The sequence below is a fragment of the Solea solea genome, chromosome 21 (genome assembly GCF_958295425.1).
Source record: "Solea solea chromosome 21, fSolSol10.1, whole genome shotgun sequence".
NCBI classification, from domain to species: Eukaryota; Metazoa; Chordata; class Actinopteri; order Pleuronectiformes; family Soleidae; genus Solea; species Solea solea.
In genome coordinates, this window is record NC_081154.1 from 11,604,617 (window position 1) to 11,622,699 (window position 18,083).

An 18,083-nucleotide genomic window follows, 5' to 3' on the forward strand; every position below is an offset into this window, starting at 1 on the left:
ACTACTACACTGTCCACGGCAAAGACGCCACATTTGCGGCGAAGGAAGTGTTCAAGACTAATGCCGTCATCAAACAGTTGGGCTCAGGTATGCTAGCATGCAAAGCCCAGCTAACCATGTCGCTAGCTGAAGCTCGTAAACTGAAGGTGTTGTGCTCGTGGCACACTCTAGCGAGATCCAGCAAAATAATCACCAAAGATTTCTAAACAAACTCTTCTCCTGCCCACAATTTCCAACCTACACTGACAATTTTTACATCAAAACGTTGCCATGGTTGTCGTCTAACCCTGTGTGTTTTCATGTTCATATGACTTGTAGTTTTTCTTAAAATCACCTCAAAGCGCAGAGAGTTCTGGTCAAAGCTCCAATAGGCTCCCATGTTAAATGTCTGCCTTGGAGTTTTGGAAAAATCAACCCGAGGGTGATTTTAAAACTGTGATTTCTCTGTCAATTCACACCCGATTGTCACAAATTTAAATGTGGGAGCTGCCGAAAGCCTCCTGACGCTCACAAAAAAGATAAAATAAAAAATTTATCTCTATCAGCAACCATTCTTGAAATATGACAACTTTAAAACATGCTGTTTTCTCTGTTCTCAGACGTTTTGGAGAGATAGGGACAGGTGTGTGCGTGCGCGTGTGTAAGGAGAAGAGGGGACGTTGGGAGGGGCTTATCAGTCTCTCTGTATTCTTCCACGCAAAACTTTGACGTGTAACTCCTCCCACAGTTTTGAGAAAACCCCCACACATGTTATATCTAAGTGTTTTAAGTAACCATGGCGACAAAAATCGCAAAAAAACTGCAAAGAATTCCCACATACACATGAATGGGAAACGGAAGGGCTTGTGAATCTCTCTCTCCCCCTCTCTCCTTTAAAACTTGGTCTTTTAAAGGGTGACTCCACCAAAATAGCACCATGTCCAAGTACTTCCAAGGTGGATTCGATCCAAATCTCCAATGTTTCCCTGCACCCGACGACACATGCCGCAAGAACTGCAGGCACACTCGAAATTTCGGCACGGAATTGCCACTCTAGTTCCGCTTCTTCTTCCCGCGTACTCCCAAAAGTTTGGCGCACTACTCCTCCCGCAGTTTTGAGAAAACCCCAACACAAGTTCCATCAAAACAGAGTTTTCTGTAAGTTACAGAATCGTTAGTTTCACTTTCTCTGTTCCTCACTCTGCACTTACAGGAAATGAGTCGAGCAGGAAACTACCTAGAGTTCTCACTAGAATGCATTGCAGCGCAAGCATCTCTTGTAATAAATCCGCTCGATATTCCTCTTCCGCCAAAAGTTACCGGATGCTGAAACATGTTTTCTTTGTCAAAATGTCATAAAAAAAAAGGAAATGAAATGTATGATGATAATGGGGGCGGGACTAGTTAAGCTTTGCTTCTCCCGCTTTCCCTTTCGGTTATGTATATTGTGTGAACTGCAATGTTATGTGATGAGTGATCTGTAAGACAGTGAGACCACACCCTGGAGACAATAGACGAAACGTCATCACTCTGTATATTCTGCTCTTTGATTATCTATAAATGAATTAAAGGCGACATAGAATGCTTGTATCACACATATATGTTAGTTATGGAGGTCTACTTACATATATTAACTTGTTTTCATGATTAAAAACCTCCTAATCGCTGCAAACGAGCCGATCAAAATATCTCCTCGCTGACGCTCTCGTCAGCCGCGCTGTTTCAGACCAAACAGTTGCTGTGATTGGCCAGCCAACGAGAGCTTTCCTACTGTCCTGTGATTGGCCAGGTACCTGGAAGTGACGTAATAGATAGGCCAGCGCTCAGATACACAGCTCCCCCTCTGGCACGGTGGATGCTCTGCATCTCAGCAGCTACAACGAGACTAGTTCTTCTTCTTCTTCTGCGGTTGAATGTACGCAACCGGATGTGCCCGGACTAGAGCCCGCACCGGGAGGCGCTACGGTGGTGAGGATTTCTGATGACGACATCAAATTAAGGAAGTGTCGATCCGCTTCGCAGAGCCCAGGAAAACAATACAACACTATTTTCTCAGCAGTGGCTGAACTGTTTGTTCTGAAACTTTAGGGTTTCATAAACGAGGTAATGACGCAGATACACACAAAAACGCAGCGTTAATTGGAGCTTCCGGTCTATGTCACCTTTAATCAACTTGGTTCAAACTTCATCAGTTGGGGACAGTCCCACCACTCTGAAGTGTAAACACTGTCTCATTTGAAGTGTGTAGGTCTGATGTTCTCAGTGCAGGAAGTAGACAAGTCAAGGTGGCTCAACTGTCATGTGAAAAGACCCCATGGTGATTAAAAGGTCCTCAGATGGAAATAGCATTCCTGAGTAAATCACAATGGATATGAAAATGTAAAGTGTCTGTATTGTGGTGGGATATCTTGGATATAAGGGACAGAGCTCCCATTCACTGTTGAGTTGGACTGCTTAACAGAAGCTCCCACACATCAACTGTGTGTCATACAACTTACTGGCTGTATTTTTCTACCACTGGACATTTCAATAAACTGGTATGTTAACCCTTCATTTCTAATATTGCCTTGTTGAGACTTTTGTTCTAAATAGTTAAGAATCTGTTATTGAAGATTTATTTAGTCTAGTTATATGGTGAGATTTAACACTCATACCCTCCACCTCTGAGTTGAATAGAAAAGATTGAGTATCATGTCCTGTAAACTGTTGTGTTACATTTCTGACCTCTGAATACTTCAACCCAGGTGTCTCGGCTAGTCTTCCATGTTCAACAAGGGCTATACCCTTCACCTCTGAGTTGAATAGAAAAGATTGAGTATTATGTCCTGTAAACTGTTGAGTTACATTTCTGACCTCTGAATACTTCAACCTAGGCATTAGGGCTAATCTTCTATGTGGAAAAAGGTCACTGAGTGTTTTTTATAATATAAACCATCCCTGAACTAGACCAGTGTCAGATTTCTTGACAATAGGATTGAATTCTTAAAGGGTTTACATTTTAAATGATTGGTTAACTTTAATTCCCACAATATTTAAAAGTAAAGTTAATTGTTGTTTAAATGGAGTCAGATTGAATAAATATTTACTATACTTTACTTTATTTTGGAAAACCTCTTGCTAACGCCGGAAAGACAGAATACTTCTTGGGGAGAGATTGTTACTTGGTAGTAGATATTTCCTCCCTTACAGATCTAAATGTCATGACCGAATTAAATAAATAAATAAATAAGTACACATTTCACAAATTTGTACTTTACTTTGTTATTTCTAGCAACTTTTACTACATTTTATATCAGAAAAAAAATGTAGTGTCAAACTTTAAGACTTTTACTTGCACTTTTACTCAAGTATCACTTTAAGGTACTTCACTCACACGCACTAAATCATCATATATAATCATAATCACGTCAACACTCACCAGCCTGTCCTCGTGCCGGCAGTTAAAATGGTGACTGAAGCAAAGATACAGAATAGTTAGTTTTACTTTCTCTGCTCCTCACTCACTCACTCACTCACAGGAAATGAGTCGAGCATTTACAGTTATCGTTCCTAACAGTATGATCATAAGTCTGCAGGTTTTCTGCCCTGAATTGATTTTAATATTTTCTGATCATTATATTAATAAAATTTCAATGTAAGAATGATTTTAATATAATGATAACAGTGAATTGAACACATACTACTCTAAAGTGTAAAATAATATCAGACAAAAAACATCCAACATAATTAATTAAATATAATCTAAATAAGAGGAAAATTCAATCAATAAATCCTTTCAATTTAACTGGGATTAAAGGCTTTAATGAACAAAAAGTGATAACACTTGTAATCACTGGTAGCAACTATAGGTGAGAAGAAAAGTGCAATTATTGGTGTTTGAACATCGTTGGTTTGAAAAAAGTGAGCAAAGAAGCTTCAGAAACGTTACATTTGAATAAACTCTGCGTCCTATTTTTATTCAGTTGGCTCCAGCGTCTGCTCTACAACTATCACTGTCAGTGAGTCAATATCACTTTTCTAAGACTTTCAAGTAACCATGGCGACAAAAATCAATTTGGAGCATCACAGTGTCATCACAGTCATACTTTAACGTACAAACGTGGTTGGAACTTTAAACGAGTCACAAGACTTGGGACTTTTCTGACCTAAGTCAACGTTTTGATACATGTTACGGTTTTTAAACAATCGCAGTTTACGTTTTGTACTTTTTTTCGACGCTTTCTGATTTTATAATGATTGTGTGTGTGGTCTGTGAAGTGTGTGGGCGGATCGCTAGAGTGATCCAGCAAAATAATCACCAAAAATGTCTAAACAAACTCTTCTCCTGCCCACAATTTCAATTGACTTGTAGTTTTTCTTAAAATCACCTCAAAGCGCAGAGAGTTCTGGTCACAGTCTCCATCCACCTCAATGTTAAAATGTCTGCCTTGGAGTTTTGGAAAAACCAACCCGAGGGTGATTTTAAAACTGTGATTTCTCTGTCAATTCATGCCCGTTTGTCACAAATTTAAATGTGGGAGCTGCTGAAAGCCTCCTGACGCTCACAAACCAAAATTGTATCTCTATCATCAACCGTTCTTGAAATATGACAACTTTAAAACATACTGTTTTCTCAGCTTTCTCTGCTGGTTTTGGAGGGATAGGGACAGGTGTGTGTGTGCGTGTGTGTGGGGGCTTAGTGACTTTTACACAATAAAACAAACCAATAGGTGATGCTTTTGTGTATCATTAGTATGTAAGAAAACTGGATTTGTTTCAGTTTCATGTTTCAGTTCATGTTTAGCGTTACTTCAAAGAACTCATTGTCCCTGAAAGATTAAAGACAAACTGAGAATTCTTGAAGCTGACATAATGTGCCTGTAAATTTGATCTGGATTATTTTATTTGTTTTCTGTTTGTTTTAAATGTGTAACTGTGTAACTGTGTAACTGTCAAGTGTTTAGTATTTGCTGCTTCCTATCTTGGCCAGGACACCCTTGATGTTCTTAATCTCAATGGGATTTTCCTGGTTAAATAAAGGTTAAATAAAGGTTAAATAAAGGTTAAATAAAATAAAAAAAGGTGGCACAAGGCAGTTGTTAGTGTACAAGGCAGTTGTTAGTGTAATGTATTGATTAAGTTACCATGACTCATCATTTAGCTCTGTCACCTGATTTCTTTTGGCTGAAGACAGATCGGGAAAGTGTCTCTTGAACAAGAGGAGATGGGACATGGACTGTGATATGTGATAAATTAGTCAGGAAGCTTTCCTAGAATCATCACGGTTGCATGTAATCCGAAATTTGTGGAAAGGGGTCAAATTCTTACATGCAGACATGAAGTCACCAAAAACAGACAAATATATTATATACCGTTAAGATAGTTGTGTACTTTAACTTTCATCTATCTATCCTTTTTTTAGGCGATCATGTTTCCATGGAAACGAGCCACACCATCATGTGACGCAGTTTCCTGCTCCTCCACAGTGATCGGTCGGTGGCGGGAGATTCCAGCATGGCGGTGCAGCCGAAGCAAAACCTTTCCATGGACAGTGCAGCCGAGAGTGGCTTCTTAAACTTCATCTTCTCCATGCCGGAGAAACCAGACACCACTTTCAGAGTATTCGACCGCAACGACTACTACACTGTCCACGGCAAAGACGCCACATTTGCGGCGAAGGAAGTGTTCAAGACTAATGCCGTCATCAAACAGTTGGGCTCAGGTATGCTAGCATGCGAAGCCCAGCTAACCATGTCGCTAGCTGAAGCTCGTAAACTGAAGGTGTTGTGCTCGCGTGCATGCTAAACGCTAAGCTAACTGCAAACGTCATTGTCATTTATATCAGTATCATTAAATTAACTCTTTGTTCTGCGTTCTGACAGAATGTGCTCAGTCAAAATGTGTTAACCTACTGTTGTTGTTATGTACACGAACATTTGATATTGTACTCTGCAAAGCGTGTATTATGATTTCCTAATGTCACGTGTTGTACATTGATATGGACTGTGTTTTACACATTTGTATATGTTAGAATGTTAAAATGATTCAGGGTGGGTAAACTGCTATCAAAACTAACAGTCTAATCCCGTGGTTTTCAAACTGTGGTACGAGCATCCTCTGTTGGTACGTGTTGGAAAATCAGAATTACTGTTCTACTGTATGTAACCGTGTATGTGTGGAGTGGATCTTAGGAATTTTGGATTGTGGAAAATGAAACAAATGGTACTGAAAATAAATTGAATAATAATCCCTTATCTCATGCTTCATCATAATCTAGTTTTGCTATACCAGTGTCTGAAGTAGGGCTGCGACTGTTATTAACAATTATTTTCTAGATATATCGAGTACTGGTTCGGTCTGTAAAATCTTGAAAAATATCGACCGGTGTTTACCAAACCTGGAAATGATGATGATGATGTTGTTGATTGTCTTGTTTTGTCCACAAACTGAAATGATTCTGTTTTAATGATTTCTTTGTAATATGAAGCCAAAGAACTTGAAAGCTTGTTTTAACACTTGGGAAAAACACTGATTAATCCATTCCCAAAATAGTTTATTTTAGTAATCAATTAGTATTCGATTAATCGAATAATCGTTGCAGCCCTAGTCCAAAGTATATGTGAGAAAGAGGAGGAGGATGAGAGAGGAAATTATTATTTTAGAATAAAATAAACCTTCCTCCTGTGTAGCTGACTTTGCTCGGCCTTTTTACACCACTGTATTTTAACATTGCCAATAATAGTGTTACTTGGAGAGCTCAATGTTTTTCTCAGGTGGTGAGAACTACTGGTTTAATCAGTCACTTTTAACCTTTGACCCTATGCCTAATGCATCTCAATATAGAAAGCTGCGTGAATGATGTATGCTACTGCACTACTTAAAACTTAATATGTTAAATTTCCTTTGAATATAATTGAGTATTGTGGTCACCAGGGAGTCGCAAGCTGGAGAGTGTCATCCTGAGCAAGCTGAACTTTGAGGCCTTTGTCAAAGACTTGCTGCTGGTGAGGCAGTACAGGGTTGAGGTGTACAGGAACCACGGCAAGAGTAGCAAGGATCATGATTGGAGGATTGAGTTCAAGGTGAAGTATTTACAATCTGCTGTCATTTAAAATGTAGAAACTGCTATCCTTCTGTCTTTGCTCTTTGTAAACACGATGTACTTGTATATACTGCCTTTGTGTTGCATACTGTAATTAGTAGATTCTGCACTGTGTAGGTCCCTACTGTCAAATGTGTCGTTTCAAATAGCCATTTCAACCAGTTCAGTCTTAATAACTGTCCTCCATCTTGTCTAATTCTGCCACACTCAGGCCTCCCCAGGAAACCTAACTCAGTTTGAGGAGATTCTGTTTGGTGGGGGAACTGGAGCAGAGAGCTGTGCAGGAGTCGTCGCTGTGCGTGCCACTACAGCAGGTGACGGACAGCGCGTGGTCGGTGTCGGCTACGTCGACGCAGCACAGAGGTCGATGGGAGTGTGCGAGTTTCCAGACAATGAGATCTTCTCCAACCTGGAGTCCCTGCTCGTCCAACTCGGCCCCAAAGAGTGTCTCTTGGCTCAGGGTGAAGGCAGCGCTGACAGTAAACTACGACAGGTATGCTGAATTCATCACGTCATTTCATTAGCAGGGGAAATAAGTCGATAAAAAACAATCATAAAAGTCTGTTTGTTTGAAGTTTGATGTGTGCATGTAAGGCGTTTCATAATTTGAAACAGAGGCTATCACCTAATCATCATTTTGTTCATTTCATGAAGATGTGGTCATGTATTTAAAAAATAAAAAACTTAAAGACCGTTTTTGCCCTGCTCTGCTTCAACGCTTGCCATGGAAAAGGGTTGTCAGTTGAAAAATGTGGGTGTGCAAGAATAGTGAGTGCAAAACTAATCACTTCACCATAGCAGAGTGTGCAGAGGAGGACATCACATGCCTTTTGAGTGTATAAACTATCAAAGCATGTCTCTAAAAACCTCGTGGACACACACACACACACACACAGACAGTGAACTTTTGTTGGAAGATTAGGCAAGGATGCGCTGACCTTATATTATTTTTCTTAACAAAAGCAACCAATGGAGTTGCTGTGATTCATAGTCTAAACCAACCCAGGCTTGTTGTGTTTACGACGTCTTAGTGACTGCATGAGGGAAAACTAGTAAAAACAAATTGAACCAGAACAATAGTTGATGCTTTGATGAACGTAGCCGTGTCCAAGGTTTGTATAGTAAGCAAAATGCATTAAAGTTTGTTCAGGAGTGGTAGAAAAACAAGACAGTGGCACACGGCGGTTGTTTGGGTCAATTATTGTCATTTTACTTATTTTTAAATTGTATTTGTTTTTAAATAGGTGTAGGTAACAAAACAACTTTATCCGCCGCATGAGGGTTATGGGGTTGCTGGTGCTAATCCCAGCTGACATAGAGCTAGAGCTGCAACTAACGATTATTTTCATAATCGATTAATCTGTCGATTATTTTCTCGATTAATCGATGAATCGTTTGGTCCATAAAAAATGTTGATCGGTGTTTCATCAAACCTGGAATTGATGATGTTCTCAAATGTCTTGTTTTGTCCACAAACCAAAATGATTGACTTTTAATGATTAATTTGTTAGAGCAAAGAAATTAAGAAAATATTCATATTTAAGAAGCTTTAACAATCAGAAATCTTGTTTTAATCATGAAAAAAGCTTCAAACCGATTAATCGATTATCAAAATAGTTGTCGATTAATTAAGTAATCGATTAATAATTGATTCATTGATTAATCGTTTCAGCTCTACATAGAGCGAAAGGTAGGGTACACCCTGGACAGGCACAAAACAATCAAACAAATTCATTCACAAATAATCAATGAAAAGTGTTGCTTATGCAGTGTAATGTATTGATTAAGTTACCATGACTCATCATTTAGCTCTGTCACATGACTCTTTTGCTCTCAAAGAACTGACAGCAGATCAGGAAAAGTGTCTCTTGAACAAGTGGTTCTCTTTTTCCTTTTGTTAAAGCACTTCGTAACTGTTCAAATAGAGATTGCAGTAATTATAATCCCTGTATGTGTGTAGGTGGTGGAGCGCGGCGGCCTGCTGGTCTCTGACAGGAAGAGGGCAGAGTTCAGTAGCAAGGACATGGTGCAGGATCTCAACCGGCTATTGAGATCCAAGAGAGGAGAGACTGCTGCCAGCAACACGCTACCAGAGCTGGACAAACAGGTGAATGAAAGAAAGAGCTTCCTGGCACATGTCAACATCCACAACAACACAGTGACACCTGGGTGGTAATTCTAGTTTTTTTTACTGGATAATAAGAGGGTTATGTACAAATCGTTAAATACATAACACAACATTTGAGCAGAATTCCTTTGTGTTTTCGTTGGCAGGTGGCTATGTCATGCTTGGCCGCTGTCGTGCGCTTCCTCGAACTGCTCTCTGACGAGTCCAACTTCAACTCCTTCAGCCTGACGACGCTGGACCTGGGTCAGTACATGAGGCTGGACAACGCCGCAGTGAGGGCTCTTAACCTCTTCCAGGTCAGTGAGGGAGGTTGGGTCCGAACCAGTTACTCGTTGCACGTGAGCTTTCAAAAAATTCAGATCACAAGACCACATGTCGGTGTGGGACTCACAGGCATCACGAGAACATATTTTGTTCTCGTGATGGGGTCACACAGGATACGTTTCCCAAAATGATTTAAATGTTCCTGTCAGAGTCGTGGGAACTAACTAGTAATGAGACTAACTAGTAACAAACTGCTTGCTTTTTTTCATGCAGAGACTAACTCTTCTCATTAAAACTAGATTCAGGGAAATTTAAGAAATGGTGGGCAAAATAGGTTAGATATATAAAATTACTTTGAGGGTCTCATTTTATCACTTTTACCGCTTGAAATACATACAGTTACTTTACTGAGGAGACAGTGTTGAGAGTTTTGTTCAAGTGTTCATTTGATGTGCAATGGGGAAGTTTTTCTTTGTTTATTTGTACCTTTTCATAAACCTGAATGTATGTACTGAGTCACTGACTCCTGTGTAACAGCTTGTTTTTGTTTCACAGCAGTGTGTGTTGGACAAACCTTGTGAGATATTACATAAAATGTGAAGGCCTCTGTACCTGTGTCCTCTAGGCTTCTCCTGATGAGAGCAGCAGAGCACATTCATTGGCTGGTCTGTTGAACAAGTGCCGTACACCCCAGGGTCAGCGGCTGGTCAACCAGTGGATCAAACAACCCCTCATGGACAAACCCAAAATAGAGGAGAGGTAACACGGAGATGGGGATAAACTATAAATGAAAAATATTTCTTTATGTCTACGGCTGAGCTAAAACAGTCGCATGGAGCAGTAGCAGCTAACCGTTCATCGTAGATGCAGACAAAAGCAATCCAACAACAAATATGTGACATTTTCTCCGTGTGTGCACACGCAAACATAACAGGCTGGACCTTGTCGAGAGCTTCGTGTGTGACTCGGAGCTCAGGCACACCTGTCAGGAGGACCTGCTGCGGCGGTTTCCCGATCTTCACCGCCTGGCCAAGAAGTTCCACCGTCACAGTGCAACACTGCAGGACTGTTACCGCGTCTACCAGGCCGTGAACCAGATCCCTGCCCTCATCACGGCTTTAGAGAGCTACTCGGGTACATGCGAACCTTTTAGCTGTTTGTTGCCCAGTCACACCACAACAATTAAACCAGCTAGAATCAATAGTGCCAGGACGTCTTGTATTTGTATGATTGCTCAATTTGACATAAATGCTATCGTCCCTGGTCAAATCATACTTCGTACCGCACACTATGTACTCGTCAAATTTTGATTTGTGTGATTGTGGCTCTATTGTAGGCAGCTACCAGGTTCTGTTGGAGGCAGCGTTCATTTCCCCTCTCAGAGACCTGCAGGCTGATTTCACCAAGTACCAGGAAATGATTGAAACCACTCTGGACATGAACCAGGTCTGATCGTTAACATTTCTTTTACGCGTGGTAAAAGGAAGAATAACGCTGTGTATTCTATGTTGACATTATGATATGTCTCTGTGCAGATTGACCACCACGAGTACCTGGTGAAGGCTTCGTTTGACGCCGTGCTGAGTGAGCTGAGAGAAAAGATGGATGAGCTGGACAAGAGCATGCAGACGGTGCTGAACAGTGCAGCCAGAGAGCTAGGTGAGAGCTCAAGCACACGCTTGTGCACGAAACACACGGTCAAATTAAGATTATCTGTCCGTTATCTGTCTGTTTGATACTGTGTTAGTGAATAGGCGCGCCTATGTTTTTTAAGCTGTGGTTTGAAATGCCATTGCAACTCGATTACACAGCGCCGTCGTCATGAGATTTTAACTTTTTACGTCATAAATTCTTGTGGTTACTGTGACTGAAGCAGATAAAGTCTTTGCATGAGGAGAAATGATGGATGAAAAAATTTACATAATTTGTGAATTCTTAAAAGTCCGAGGTTAATACTAGTTTAGTTAAGACTCTATTTGACATAAGGCATCTGTGAAGACAAGACCTATCAAAACTACTGCTCATACATTTTCCCAGGACATTGCTGGGAAGCTCTCTCAGTGGATGTTAAACACGATTTTGATTGTCTGTATGAGTGGATGAAGCTAGATTTGTCACGGATCCTAATTTTATTAATAAAAATAAATAAATAAGTAAAAAGGGCATCAGAAATGTCATCCATGACCATGGGTAATTATATTAGATGCCTCCTTTCCAGGACGAGGATCCCATGGTAGACTCAACGGTGGAGGGCGTATTTATTGGACCACAAAAAGAGCTCTAGGATATAGATAATCAGCATAAAAGTACTTGGGAAAGAACTTATTACCTGAACCTATTGATGCAATTTTGTCGTCTCTCAGGTCTAGATGCTGGTAAAACGGTGAAGTTGGAGTCGAACGCCATGCTGGGTTTTTATCTGAGAGTCACCTGCAAGGCAGAGAAAGGTCTGAGGAACAACAAGAAATTCACCATGCTGGACGTTCAGAAGAACGGAGTGCGTTTCACAAACAGGTCCGTGTTAGTGTGTCTCACACACACACGTCATTAAACCCTGTGATCACTTTCTGTCATCGTCTGGTCTGCACTCTTGTCTGCAGTAAACTGAGTTCACTGAACGAGGAGTACATCAAGAGCAGGGAGGAGTATGAGGAGGCCCAGAACGCGATCGTTAAAGAGATCATCACCATTGCCTCAGGTTAAGAATTTCATCATATGCTGCTCATTCTGTCTCACAAGCATGACAATGGCTTTACAAACAGAGGTAATGACTGTGTTTCAGTGATGTGGTTGTTAAGAAGCACATGGACATTTGTCTCGGTGAGGCCTTTACAAATGGATGTTTCTACAGTGGCCCGTAAACTGCGTCATGCTTTCAACTTTTATGTAGAGCTAAAACAATAAATCGATGAATCGATTATTAATCGATTACTAAATTAATCGACAACTGTTTTGATAATCGATTAATTGGTTCAAAGCTTCTTTCATGATTAAAACAAGATTTCCGATTAGTTTAAGCTTCCTAAATGTGAATGTTTTCTTCATTTCTTTGCTCTGGATAACAAAGAAATCATTAAAAGTTAATCATTTTGGTTTGTGGACAAAACAAGACATTTGAGAACATCATCATTTCCAGGTTTGATGAACACCGATCAACATTTTTTAAGGTTTTCTGATATTCTATGGACCAAACGATTAATCGAGAAAATAATCGACAGATTAATCGATTAGGAAAATAATCGTTAGTTGCAGCTCTACTTTTATGTTTTGCTTTTGGGTTTGTGGTCACATGGTTTGCCTTCAAGTGTCAATCGTTTGAGCGGCTGCGCATGCTGCAGTCTCTTCTTTTGATTGTTTAATTTCAAGGGTTACTCTTGTTCACCAGGTTACGTGGACCCCCTCCAGTCGCTGAGCGGTGTGATAGCGCACCTGGACGCGGTGGCGAGTTTTGCCGTCACGTCCGTCTCGGCTCCTGTGCCGTACGTCCGGCCTCGCCTCTTGAATGACGGCTGCAGGCGCGTGGAGCTGCTGCAGGCCAGACATCCCTGCATGGAGAATGACCCAGACACCAGCTTCATACCCAACGACATCAGCTTCACCCAGGGAGAGAAGAACTTCTATATCATAACGGGTAAAAAGTCTTGTAAATGAATGGACATGCGGAAGAGGAATCACAACAGCGCCGTAGCTCTAGTAAATGGGTACTCGTCTATATACAGTCCATTAGATTTGTTGTTTTAGTGATGCTACATTGAGCATACAGTATAATTATTTCACAAAAAACATCTTCTACAGGTTAAACTGTCAAGGAATTGCGACAAACTCTTACACAACTAGTATGACCCCTGGCTCTCTTAAACCTGGAGTGGAACCCAAAATAATGATATTGGTAAACCAGTGTTTACCAATATCTGCTGTGAGAAAGGTCTGTTATACCACGTTTATTCAAAGACATACACGTGTTCTAAACTCCCTGACAGCCTGTTAGGATAGAAGTCACATCGTTTTAATCTTAATGCCAATTTATTACAGAGTTTAGTGATTTTTATATAAAAGTGTTCTGTAACCAGGTTGATTTTGGTTCAGCTTTTATCACATGCTGTGACTGCTGGCCGGGAGTTGGGTTGTGTGTGAATCTACCATAACGTGAAGTTAGCAAACAACAAAAAGCATGTTAGAATCAGAGTCGGTGACCTTAAATAACCATTTCTCCTCCTAAATCTCCTCTTTACTGCGACTTCTGTACTGACATGAAAGTGTCTACAATTGCCACACAGGTTTTTCACATGGAGATCCTCAGCAGTCGATTCCTCAAAACAAAATCTAGAAATAATGTATTTTCTGACCTAGAATAAATCACACTAAACCAAAAAGAAAATAGACTGGGGTTACCAGAGTAAAAATTGCTTTCTCTTAAAGTACTTAACAAGCATCTCTCATGGGAATTTTGTGCACATTGTTTGGCGTAGTGTTATTTTTACGATTAAGTTAGTGTGCTAACTGCTCATGTTCCAGTTTAACTGGGGATCAGGGTCAGTTGCGGACTCATTTCATCATTGTCTGAATGTCGTTAACGTTACCAGTTAATTCAAAGACAACAGCAGCCCTTCAGCACGTTTCTTCTGGTATACAGAGGCCACCGTACTTTCCTGGCAAGCATGGGAAAGTAGGAGTGAGTGGAGGAGACCTTTGTTTGCTGCACTCTATGCTCTCAATATTATATGTTAATGCATTTATCTTAATGTAGAACAAATCTAGATCCATACCATGTTTTCCCGAAGCAACAGACGAGGCATTGACAGGACCTTTTATCAGGGCAATGTTCGTGCATTAACTAAACTTGCATGGATCGATGTGTGCAAAGAATTCCAAATACATTGGATTCAACCATTAAAATACAGTATGAGTAGCAGAGTATTGTTAAAACACCCAAAGGCCTGGGGTTATCAGAGTGAAAATGACTTACTACTAAACTACTTCAGTTGAACAAGCATCTCTTGTGCAAATATGTGCTCATTGTTTGACGTAATGTTATTTTTTAAAGGTTAAGTTGGTGTGCAAGTTTGGTTTTTTTGTCAGTTCAAGCAGCTTCAGTCGTCAACAGCAACAGAAAAAATGGCTCTGAAAAAGTGTAGCAGAATATTGTTCATAACAGTTGGATTGCTCCTTTAATTCAGCTTTCATTATTTATTTTTGTTTTTTTCTTCTGTGCTGTTCCTGAGCTCAGTGTCACATCAGGAAGTGATGGATCAGTACTCACTTCAGTTTTGAATAACTGCAATACTCCATGAAACTTTCTTCTTGTATTCTGTTCATTTGTCATCACCGATTCTCCTCTCTTCTTGTCTGCAGGACCAAATATGGGCGGCAAGTCGACATTTATCCGGCAGGTGGGTGTGATCGCGCTGATGGCACAGATTGGCTGCTTTGTGCCGTGCGAGAAGGCGGAGCTTAGTGTGTTTGATAGCATCCTGGCCAGGGTGGGAGCCGGGGACAGTCAGTTGAAAGGCGTGTCCACCTTCATGTCAGAGATGTTGGAAATCGCCGCCATTCTACGGTACGACAACCACGCACATACAGCCTTGTAAAAAAAAAACCAACAACCTTGAGTCATGGGGCGGCGTTTAGCTCACTTTGTAGAGCTGCCGCCCCATGTTGAGGGTTCGAATCCCACATGTCGTTCCCCCCCTTTCTGCCTCCCCATTTCCTTTTTTCTCTTCCACTGTACTGTTGATTAAAGGCAAAAAAAAGCCCACTTTAATAAAAAAAACAAAAGAAAAAAGTCATAAAAGTCAAAAAAGGCTGACGTCCGTCTTCCTCCGTGTCGTCCCTCCAGCTCGGCCACAGAGACGTCGCTGATCATAATCGACGAGCTTGGCAGAGGCACATCCACGTACGATGGCTTCGGTCTGGCTTGGGCCATCAGTGAACACATCGCCTCCAAGATCAGCTGCTTCTGCCTTTTTGCCACGCACTTCCACGAGCTGACTGCACTGACAGCACAAGAATCCACGGTCCACAACCTGCACGTCACGGCCCTGACCTCCCATGACACGCTGACCATGCTGTACAGAGTCAAAGCAGGTCAGACAGTGCACAGTTGTTACGCTGGGTTATACCGTATTACTTTTCATAAATAGTTGCTCTTAAAAACCCTTCACAGCTCGTTATAGCTGCAGCACTTCGCTCCTATAATAAGACCATTCACAAGCTGCACGTGTCTCACAGCAAAAATATACAGTGAAAATGATGTTTCTTCACTGTTTCAGTGTCTATATCTGTCACCACTGGTGTTGCAGGTCCCTGATCCGATTCATTTCTTTTTTTCTCTCGTTTATTTATTGTGAAATAATATGCAGCACAGATAGAGCATTTAGAAGTATGATCCAAAAACATGTAATATGGGGATTAGGTAAATTGGACACTCAATTGACAAACAACCCACTCACACCTACGGTCAATTTAGTGTGTCTGGACTTGCGACCTGTCCAGGGTGTGCCCTGCTTTTTGCGTGTGGAGGATAAAGCAGTAGAAGATGGATTTTCAAAGACAAACCCTTAAAAAAACATCAGCAGCTACACAGACTCTCTGCAGCAGGTGAGCAGCAGACACACACACCCAGTGTGAATGACAGATGTTTGTTAGACACAGCTGAGCAGTGCTTCTGCTGTACGTACTGCACACAAGTAATGTTGCATATTTGAGTCTTTGGCTCATTTATTCTTTGACAAATGATTTCAGTCGTCTCCATGGCTGCAAAATAAGGACGGAGAGGAAAAGCAAGTTCTGCTGGCAGTCTAGGCCTATAGCAGCATAACTAACGGATAGATCAATTTCCCCTAAACCTGCCCTCAATATAAGCTTTATCAAAAAAAGAAGGATTTATGTCAAACTTTAAAAAACAGAGGTTATTTATTGCTACTTTCTTTTGATAACTGATTGAGGGCGGGCAGAGATTTTGAGCAGAAGAAACAAAGGTGATCAAGACAATAGGTTTTTGGTTTTATAGCTAGGAGATGGTCACTACCATTTACACTGTGTAACAAAATATGACAGTGGCCACATTATATGAAGAATACTACTGGTTTGCGACATGAGACTAAAGTGTTACTTTTATCTGTCCAAAATAAGTACAAACAGGTTTAACATGAGGCTTCATACTTGGGTTATTTTTGTAGTTTGTAGTTGGTTTCATTTATGCAAAGAACCACAATCCTCTACAACATCTGGCAACTTGTGACATGATCATGAAGTTGTATCACTGCAGAAAACTGAAGATTAATATTTTGCTTTACTTAACAAGTTGTCATGCTTTTTGTGTTTCCTCTGAGGAGAAATACTTTTTTTCCACAATGTGCATTAAACCCAGGGTTTTTGGAAATGTATTTATTCATCAGTGCAGTGAATGGATGTCGAAACTATTGCTCTGTTCTGAAATAAGCTCTTTTATGTAAATTCACTGGCATGCCGCACAAAGAAGTACATTACTACTCATTCATGTGGCCATTCAGTTCACATGTTTTTAGAAAATGAAAAAACTGCTGAGAAGATCCAGGTAATAGTTGAGTCGGGTTAAGCTGGTTTTGAATTTAGCCTGTGAAAAGTAAAATGTGAAAAGGTCTTATTCATGTTCTTATTACATATACGATTTATATTGTGGGACCCGACATCAGGTCAGACCACACATTCACAAATGTTTATTGTGAGATACAAACATTTTACTTGATGATAAATTGATCAGACAAATGTATTACATACGAGTTGCTTGTCCTTTTTGAAGGTGAATTTGCGATGTTTAAAATAATACTATTGTTATTTTTGTTTAAAGAAAGAGGTAAGGCCAAACTAACTTGTCCCTAATTTTCTGTATTCAGGAGTGTGTGACCAGAGTTTTGGTATTCACGTTGCCGAATTGGCTTCTTTCCCACCATGGGTGGTTGCCGCGGCAAAGGAGAAGGCAGAGGAACTGGAGGAGTTCCAGGAACCGGCAGGGGAGAAGTCGTCGCAGGAGGAAGAGCCTGAAGCCAAGAGACGGCGAACTGACAAACAAGTAATCCGTTTACTGAGAACACCGTATATTATCATGCACAACCACATTTTATAGACCGTCTGCATAGTTAACGGGTGGTAAAAAATCATACAGTTTGAGCCTCAAATATGAAAACCAGGCAGAACCATAAATGGGCTAATCACACTAAATCTAAAATGATCTGTGTGCAGAATAATAGAACACTGAACCTGTTTTCTTGAACCTCAAACCGATGATTACATAATCCTCTTATTACTGGAACAGCTGAAACTAAATCTAAGATTATAATGAAATGTACTCCTCCTCCCTCAGGTGGGAGAAGACCTGATCCAGGACTTCCTGGACAAAGCCAAGTCACTTCCTGCTGCGAGTATGACTGAGGAGGAGGTGAAGGCAGAGCTCAGGAGAATGAAGCAGGAGCTCGTCGCCAAAAACAACACGTACATCTCAGACATCATTGCTCGCTGTCGCCCTTTAAATTCAGCCTGATTTTGTTTCATTCACATTTACTCCATATACTGTAGAGCGCTTACTTTGTATAGTTTTTCAATAAACTGTGACGACTTTTCTTTGAAAACCAGAGTGCACATGGCCTTGTTTTC

At 40.7% G+C, this 18,083-nt stretch overlaps 1 protein-coding gene and 1 long non-coding RNA gene across 2 annotated transcripts; one reads left to right on the forward strand and one right to left on the reverse strand.

The window, feature by feature from the left end:
- The first annotated feature begins 1,983 nt into the window (after nucleotides 1-1,983).
- Nucleotides 1,984-18,061, forward strand: msh2 (mutS homolog 2 (E. coli)). The gene is made up of 17 exons (XM_058621387.1): nucleotides 1,984-2,516; nucleotides 5,381-5,680; nucleotides 6,892-7,040; nucleotides 7,272-7,553; nucleotides 9,021-9,167; nucleotides 9,335-9,484; nucleotides 10,078-10,211; nucleotides 10,387-10,586; nucleotides 10,789-10,898; nucleotides 10,988-11,111; nucleotides 11,816-11,966; nucleotides 12,053-12,150; nucleotides 12,838-13,083; nucleotides 14,805-15,009; nucleotides 15,289-15,536; nucleotides 17,327-17,502; nucleotides 17,794-18,061. The coding sequence occupies exons 2-17, from the start codon at nucleotides 5,473-5,475 to the stop codon at nucleotides 17,968-17,970; spliced, it is 2,805 nt and encodes a 934-aa protein (XP_058477370.1). The 5' UTR covers nucleotides 1,984-2,516; nucleotides 5,381-5,472; the 3' UTR covers nucleotides 17,971-18,061.
- Nucleotides 8,609-14,841, reverse strand: LOC131448712 (uncharacterized). Its single transcript, XR_009234215.1, has 2 exons — nucleotides 14,713-14,841; nucleotides 8,609-11,882 (listed from the first exon to the last, which is right to left on the reverse strand). It is a non-coding gene; the product is annotated as an uncharacterized LOC131448712 (long non-coding RNA).
- Nucleotides 18,062-18,083: the final 22 nt, after the last annotated feature.

Coding starts and splice junctions, on each gene's coding strand:
- msh2 (XM_058621387.1), top strand. CDS start 5,473: ATGGCGGTGCAGCCGAAGCAAAACCTTTCCATGGACAGTGCAGCCGAG. Junction 9,168..9,334: donor TACCAGAGCTGGACAAACAG/GTGAATGAAAGA, acceptor TTTCGTTGGCAG/GTGGCTATGTCATGCTTGGC. Junction 11,967..12,052: donor GGAGTGCGTTTCACAAACAG/GTCCGTGTTAGT, acceptor TCTTGTCTGCAG/TAAACTGAGTTCACTGAACG.